At 47.5% G+C, this 8,696-nt stretch overlaps 1 protein-coding gene across 1 annotated transcript in view; it reads right to left on the minus strand.

Annotated features, from left to right (window-relative positions):
- RAPGEF5 (Rap guanine nucleotide exchange factor 5) overlaps positions 1–3,070 on the minus strand; it is a 234,171-nt gene extending 231,101 nt beyond the window's left edge. Inside the window, exon 1 of the mRNA XM_068972629.1 lies at positions 2,840–3,070. Coding sequence (XP_068828730.1) covers positions 2,840–3,070 — 231 coding nt within the window. The remainder of the gene's footprint in view (positions 1–2,839) is intronic.
- Positions 3,071–8,696: the final 5,626 nt, after the last annotated feature.

Raw genomic sequence — 8,696 nt, forward strand, 5'->3', positions numbered from 1 at the left:
CAATCCAAAACCACAGTGAGATATCGCCTCACGCCTGTCAGAATGACTATCATCAAAAAGACAACAAACAAGTGCTGGTGAGGACACACAGGAAAGGGAGTCCTCCCGTACCACTGGTTACGGTTATCGTCGGCACAGTCACTATGGAAAACAGTATGGAGCTTCCTCAAAAAATTAAAATAGAAATACCATATGACCCACGAATCTCACATGTGGGTATTAATCCAAAGTAAACAAAAGCCCTAATCAGAAAAGATATACGCACCCCTATGTTCTCTGCCACGCTATTACAACAGCCAAGATATGGAAGTAAGCGAAGTGTCCGCTGATGGATGAATGGATCAAGAAGATGGGGTATATACATACAACGAAAGATTACTCAGCCATTAAACAAATGAATTCTTACCATTGGTGACAACATGGATGGATCCAGAGGGTATTATGTCAAGTGAAATAAGCTAGAGAAAAACATACTGGATGATCTAACTTACATATGGAATCTAAAAACCAAAACAAAATGAAAGTAGACAAAGATACAGAGAATAAACAAGTGACGGGGGTGGCACAAAACAGGTGAACAAGGTTAAGAGGTATAAGCCTCCAGTTGTAAAATAGATAAGCCATGAGGATGTCATATACAGCATAAGGAATATGGTCAATAATACTGTAATAACTTCATATGGGAACAGATGGTAACTAGAATTACATCATTACATCATTTTCTAATGTACGCAAAGACCAATCAGTATGTGGTACACCTGAAACTAACGTCATATTATATGTCAACTATATTTCAGTTTAAAAAACGAAAAAAGAGAAGGTGATCTCTTTTCCTCCACAGGCACCAAGGAATGGTCACATCAGGGCATAGAGGGAAGGTGGCTGCCTACTGGCCAGGAAGTGTTCTCACCGTAAACTAAATAGGCTGGCACCTTGATCTTGCACTTCGCAGCCTCCCAAACTGTGAGAAAATACATTTCTGTTATGTAAGTCCCCAGTCTATGGTATTTTTTTATGGTAGCCTGAACAAACTAATACATATTTCACCTATTTTTCTCTTTCTTTCAAACACTTTCCAACTCCTTTGATGGGAAGTTTCCATGATCACAAAGGTGGTTCCAGAGTCAAAGGAGGGAAAACAGTTGAAAATTATGGGTTTCCAATGTCAGAAAACTTGACAATCTTCCCCCAGTTAAAAAAAATAAAAAACTGGGCATGCACGTATGAAATGTATTCGGCATGTCCCAAGGAGAACTAGTACAGTATTAGAACCAAAGAAGGGCTAATAAAGTATATCTTATTTGAAGTAACCACATTCAGAATAATTAGTAAGAGTAAATATGTATTTTGGTAAGGTACACCAAAACATCATCCCAGACAGGGGGAAGTTCAAGCCTCTATGCAGATGGACACTCCAGATCTATTTACAAAGAAACCCTGGGCGATCCTCCTCACAGACTGCCTGGCTGCCCTCCGGTCAGCCGGTATTCTGTGCAGCGAAATAGTAACTGTCAAGGGTAACAAGAATACAATTTAACATACTTTCCCCTAGACTCCTGGAAAGTCTCTAACTCTGATTTTTGTGTTTATTTAGCTATCATATTTTTGGGACACATTTCCTCACTTTCTTTGTAGGGAACCCTGTAAGCCACACGGTAAGGTCATTTGCGGTAATTCCTAAAATCCCCTGGTCATTTGACCTAAAGATGTCCTATTACTGCTCAGCTAATCCTCAAAACATCCTTCTAAGGTAGATCACGAACAATCATCTCTATGTGGGAAGAATTCTTAGGGAAGGAGGTACACATCCTAGAAAGGCCGAAGACTCAACATTGATTCAGACCCTTTTCCTGCCCAAAGGAAGCCATACCAAACCCAGTGTTTCTCCCTAAGACTCAAGTTTCACAAAGCTATCTTTCAAGAGCTGGAAGTCCCCCAGCAAGATCTTTCAAGGCCGACAACTACGACTTCTTTTTAAATTACAGACCAAAATATCTACCTTGTGGTTCCTTCTCGGTAAAGTCTCCTTAATGATGCAAAATTTTTTAAAGCGAAGTAAAACCTCCCAAAGTTGCCCAAGGCCCTGGTGAGCAGGGACACCCGTAAGTCAGTAGTGCCTGCTGAGTGACTTATGAGAGATCCCAGGCCGTCCCGCTTCTCTTAACCACAAAACATGTCTGACCTGCTCAGGCCATTAGATGCACTTAGAACCCAACAAGGGACACTCCTCCACCAGGAAATCCTACCGAACACACCAGCAGGAAGTCAATATTTAAGATTCTGAGGGCGTCGCCGAGACCTAAGTGCTGGCGACTGGAGAGTCCAGGAGCTAAAGATCGCCCCGGAACTTCCAACTCCGGCGTCGGTCCCTCGGCTGTGGCGGCGGCCAGAGCCAGTGTCGGTGCCCAAAGCTTGCAACGAGGCGTCCGACACCGGTGCACACGTCTCTTGCCTCCTGAAAACTGAGGTCCCGCGCTTGGGGCCTTGGGCTCGCTGTCGGGACAGGGCCGGCCGTTAGGCACCGGACACCTGCAGCTCCCCCTCTGGAGAAAGGCAAACGGCCCTTCTTCCGGCGATGCTCACGGTCCCGCTGCCAGAATCCAGGTGCGCTTGGACTAAGTCAGGTGCACCTAGGGGAGAGGGAAACCGCCGCTCCGCGGGGGGCACCCCACGACCCCGCTTTCCCGGGGCCCTCTTCTGCCTAGTCCGGCACAAGCGCCCCACTCCCGGCACCTCCCCAACTTGCAGATGCCTTCCTCGGCCGCCCCGGAGGGTGGGCGCGGGCTCCACGTGCGCTCCTCCCACGCCCATTCCGGCCGCGCAAGACCCGGCCACTCACCCGGCCCCCGGCGGCGCTGCGCTTCCTCCGCAGGGTGAGCCCGCTCCGCAGCAGCGCCGGCAGGTCCCGCAGCCGCGGCCGCGGAGCCACCGGCAGCTGCTCGCGCTCCGGCTCGCGCGCGCTGGGGCTGCGGCGCAGGGCGCCGTCCGCCGCCGCCACGGCCGCCACTGCGGCCAGAGCCGGGCTCTCGCACGGCGGCTGCATCTTGACGGAACCCACGGCCATCCTCATGCCCTGACGGAGGCTGTGGCGCCGGCGGCTCTTCCCCGCGCTCGCCTCCGCGCGCCGTCCGCGCCTTCGCCAGGCAGCAAGAGGGCGCGACTGCGGCTCGGGCGCGGGGCGCGCTGCCAGCCGCTGCCCATTGGCGCGCGCCGCGGCCCCCGCCAGGCTCAGCCCCGCGCGCCTCCCCCTCTCCGCCCAGGTGCGCCCGGCCCCGCCCCGCCCCGCCCTCCCCGCGGCACACCTCCGCCTGCGGACCCGGCCCCCGCAGCCACTCCCGGAACCTCGAGCACCGTCTCTTCCACAGGTGCGGGATTCCCAGAATCCACCACCGAACCCACTCCACTGCCCGCCCCATCCCCCTACTCCCTTTAGGCTGAAAAGTCCCACTTCACCCCCTTTTCCTGCATGCCGGGCTCGACCTGAACTTCGACCGGAGTGAGCTAGGAAGTGGGGAACACTACCACCCCGCCCGGGTGCACAAGGTGGGTTTTTTTTTTCCTCTTCACTGCCTGGCCCTAAATCGTAGTTACTAATCCCAGAAATGGTTTTCGCCTAAGAAAATAGGGTCTGTATTCTGCTACTAGTCAAACAGCCCCCACACTGTCCTCTCCTTGGCACATTCATCATTAAAGTCTAAAACTTTTGTTCATTATGATAGGTGTTGAGCAAAACAGATGCAAGTCTGGTGACCTGGAGGTGATTCTCTGTTAACAAGTTGGAACCTGACCTTCTCTGAAAGCCTGATGCATGTGATGAATGTGCTTGGTAAAGCGTAAAGGCCTACCGTGGTGTGAATCATTGTTTACCCCATTCCAGGAGGCAGGAATAGTGGAGCCTTGGCAGCAAGACTCTTCCAGGAGGGCCTTAGTCCAGATGGCTGTGAACCTTCACCTCCCAGATCAATCTGTCTTCAGCAAGGGGCAGCCAGTAGTTTTACTCCTTATCAGTAGGACACAGGGCTCCTATCTTTGCCTAAGACTTGCAAGAACTGAATAAGGTTACTCATCTTAGAAAAAATAAAGTTGACAACCAAGGATTACAAGGAATCAGGGCCCTTTGTTGGTTTATGTTGGTCTACCACTATACTCAGCCCTCATATGGCAGATGCCTGGCAAACATATATGGAAACATGGCCATGCAAGGAAAAAAGAATGACCTGTGAACTCTGCCCTCAAGGATCTTAAGACTTCTTGTTCAGTTGCTAAGTCGCGCCTGACTCTGTGACCCTATGGACTGCAGCACACCAGGCTTCCCTGTCCTTCACTATCTCCCAGAGTTCTCAAACTTAAAACTTGAGCCAGGACTAGATACACATATAAAAAACAAAGATACAGTGTTGTAGTCTTGGTAATTGCCAACTGAGTGTGAATAATGACCACTGCAGCTCACAGGAGCAGGGAAATGCTTCTGGCCTGAGACAAGCAAAGAAAAGTCGATGAAGGGAGTTTGAGCTGTGCCCTCAAGCTGAGTGCGGAAGATTCAATCAGGCAGAAAAGAGGATGTGGGTCCTTCAAGCAAGAAGGAAAAACATGAGAAAAACGCCAGAGGGGTAGGACACAGAACCTACTGGGCCCTGAATGTGTCCTACTGGTGGGAGAGAGGGATCCTGTAATGGAGGAGGAGGAGAAAATATCAGAATAGATGCTGGTGACATATTGGGCGCCTTACATCCTGTCACAGAAAGCTGTGTGTGTTTACTGGAAAGGGCACTGCAATAAACTCAGACATTACAGTTTCCAAATACCTATTATATATATTTATTCAAGGCTGAAATTCCACATGTATGGACCATATAAAAGTGTACCAGCTTATATAATGTTCAAATGCTTCTGCTCCCACTGGTAATTAGGCATTGCCTTGAGCCCCAATGTCATGAGCTTCCCTCATGACAGTCTAAGTAAAGAATTTGTCTGCAATGCAGAAGACCCGGGTTCAACTGCTGGGTCAGGAAGATCCCCTGGAGAAGGAAATGGCAACCCACTCCAGTACTCTTGCCTGGGAAATCCCATGGACAGAGGAGCCTGGTGGGCTACAGTCCATGGGGTCGCAGGAGTCGGACACGACTTAGCAACTAAAAAAAAACAAAAGCAAAAACCAATGTCATACTCCATACTCCAGATTTCCTCCTGAAATACCAACTAAAAGTCTACTAGACCTTTGGTCCTGGTCCAGTAAAGGCACTCCAGGACACTTGTGGCCAACAATCTCTCTGATGAGTGGAGGCTTGTGCCATGCCACCCCTGAGAACACCCTTTGAATCACACCATGAACCTACTTTGCTCTAAAACAGAACACACATGTTCTAACTCTTGGTCCAGATCCTTGGACTTCATGCTCTTTCACAGAGTTTCTCAGTGCAAGATCAGGGAGTCTGGGACTTGACCCCATAGATTCTATGGCATTGACCAAAGGTCTAAAACTTAATACCAACAAAGGCCTTTGGAAAGTTGGCTTGGGGTAAGGTGCTAAATGACAACTGCCATATAGCTACGGTATGAAACGGATAGTAGGGCATAGCGGGAATGTGTGAGCAGAAGACCAGTACCACAATGTTCCACTCCCCCTGCACAGGACCTTTGCACTTGCTGTCCCCTCTCCATGGAATACCCCACCTCTAAAATGCTGTCCAGTAGAACTCTCTGTAATGGTGGAAATGTTCTATATCTGCTTTGCAGCCACTAGCCATAGGTGACTTTTGAGCACTGGAAATGTGGCTACTGTGCCTGAAAAACTGAATTTTTAATTTTAATGAATACAAATTAGGATAGCCACATATGGTTGTGAGCTACTCTACTGGAAAGCAAAGTTCTAGAATTCCCTGTTACCCTTCCTCTACTCTTTAAGTTTTTTAACTGAAATGTCTCTATTTCAGTGAGGGCATCCATGACCACATGATTTGAAACTGTAGCCCTTCCCATCTGCCTCCTGCCCTATCTCCTTTCTAACTCTGCAGTGTTGCCATCCATCAGTCTTTCTATCTTATTTATCTATTTTCCCTAATGTCTATTAAATCCCACAAGAGCCTGAAAGTTTTTCCCTTTTGTTCAGTATCTAGAACATATTAGTCAAAGAATCCAATTTTTCTACATATGAGGACCTAGTTTTTCAAAAGGAGCTTAATCTGGACCTCCTGATTTTGCAATGTTGAGAGTTAGAAAAAGCAAATCCTATATATGCTAACTTGGCACAGGTCAAACAAAACCACTGGGTATATCAGATCTGATTTTTACAGAGGAGAATGACATCATTAAAGCTAAAGTTTATGCAAACACCAACGTTAAGAAAGTTTCATTGGCTATTTGCAGTGAAGGAAAGTGGGATACCAGGAAGGTAATTCTGGCATTCACCTAACTACAAAAGGATGCAGGTTTGAATGAGTGCAGGTTTGAATGAGTGGAGTCGGTAGAAACAGGGAGAGGTCAGATGTCAGACATTAGAAAAGAATGCTCCTCAGACCTTGGACATGTGTTAGAAGGAGTAGAAAAGTACTTCAGATGGTGATACAGATTGCATTTTACCAAAATGACCAACAGAGTATCTCCTAACCTCAAGATCTTCTGCAATACAATCTTGCTGCTCTCCCATGAAGAGAACAGGGTTTCTTTCTCCATCTCCTTGAACCTGGGCTAGCCCTGAGACCGTTTTGCCAACATAATCCAGCAGACCTAACAGTGCCAGTTCTGTAAATTGCCCTTAATTAACCTGGTAACTTTCACTTCCTGCTCTCTTGGGATGCTCCCACTCAGAGAGACCAGCTTCTTGTGAAAAGCCCAGTCTATGCAGAGGTGCTCTGGCAACTGAGCTCCCATCCAACAACCAACATAATTGCTAGCCGTTTGGAAGCTGTCTGGAACCTCCAACCCAGTCAAGCCTTCCCGTGACCCCTGTACTAGCCCACCTCTGACAGTAACCACAGTGAGAAGCCAAAGGAAGAACTACACAGTTAGTTCAGTTCAGTCAGTTCAGTCGCTCAGTCGTGTCCAACTCTTTGCGACCCCATGAATCGCAGCACGCCAGGCCTCCCTGTCCATCACCATCTCCTAGAGTTCACGCAAACTCACGTCCGTCGAGTCGGTGATGCCATCCAGCCATCTCATCCTCTGTCGTCCCCTTCTCCTCCTGCCTCCAATCCCTCCCAGCATCAGGGTCTTTTCCAGTGAGTCAACTCTTCGCATGAGTTGGCCAAAGTACTGGAGTTTCAGCTTTAGCATCAGTCCTTCCAAAGAACACCCAGGACTGATCTCCTTCAGAATGGACTGGTTGGATCTCCTTGCAGTCCAAGGGACTCTCAAGAGTCTTCTCCAACACCACAGTTCAAAAGCATCAATTCTTCAGAACTCAGCTTTCTTCACAGTCTAACTCTCGCATCCATACATGACCACTGGAAAAACCATAGCCTTGACTAGACAGACCTTTGTTGGCAAAGTAATGTCTCTGCTTTTGAATATGCTATCTAGGTTGGTCATAACTTTCCTTCCATGGTGTAAGCGTCTTTTAGTTTCATGGCTGCAGTCACCATCTGCAGTGATTTTGGAGCCCAAAAAATAAAGTCTGACACTGTTTCCACTGTTTCCCCATCTATTTCCCATGAAGTGATGTGACCAGATGCCATGATCTTCGTTTTCTGAATGTTGAGCTTTAAGCCAGCTTTTTCACTCTCCTCTTTCAGTTGAGCCCAATCAACCTACCAAACTATGAGAGTTAGCAACAAATTGTTTTAAGTCCCTCAATTTAGAGATATTTGTTACATACAGATGCAGGTTTGATCCCAGGGTCAGGAAGATCCCCTGAAGGAGGGCATGACAACCCATGCCAGTATTCTTGCCTGGAGAATCCCATGAACAGAGAAGCCTGACAGGCTACAGTCGATAGGATTGCAAAGAGTTGGACGAGAGACATGACTAAGCATGCGTGCACGTTACATACTAGTAAATGACCGAAACACATGGTTTAGAAAACCATCAAAAATATACTCCTTTATGAATTAAAAAGAAAAAAAGGAAATTTATATTTCTATTTGCATGTATGTGAAGAAACGTGAAGTTTCTTGCAAGTGGTTGGAATTGGCTACATGAGGAAAGGAAAGAAGGGAGATTTTTTTCAAGTATAACTTTTTTTTTTAAACATGGAAACATACTACCTATTCAAAAAATTGTTTTAAAAAATAGCTCTGGATTTAAAAAAGTTAGGAGGTAGGGGGAGCTGATTTGAGAGTTTTGTTTACACAGCAGTTAAACTCACTAAACTAGAAGCACCTCCCCCAACCCCGCCCCGTGAAAATCTGACCATCAAGAACAAAGGATGAGCTGGAGCCCAAAAGAAAAGACAGGAGCGATGGTGATGCTGGGGTCCAAATATCTGATCGTAAAGGATGGAACTGGGCTGGAGTGCTCAGAGGACAGAGAGGGGCAGAGACAGTCTGCCCCTTGCTACACTGGGCCCTTGGATCACACACAGTATGCGACTTTCCAGTCCTCACTGTATGGAATTTGAAGCAATGACTTGCCTTGGTTTTCCTCCTTTAATTTTTGTGGTCCACATGATTAGCCAGAATGCCAAGGAAAGCATATATTAGGTGGGCTTTCCCTTGTAATTTCCCCCTCCCTGTGTACCTACTTATCTCCCCATAAATGTA

The sequence above is a fragment of the Capricornis sumatraensis genome, chromosome 5 (assembly GCF_032405125.1).
Source record: "Capricornis sumatraensis isolate serow.1 chromosome 5, serow.2, whole genome shotgun sequence".
Taxonomy (NCBI): Eukaryota; Metazoa; Chordata; class Mammalia; order Artiodactyla; family Bovidae; genus Capricornis; species Capricornis sumatraensis.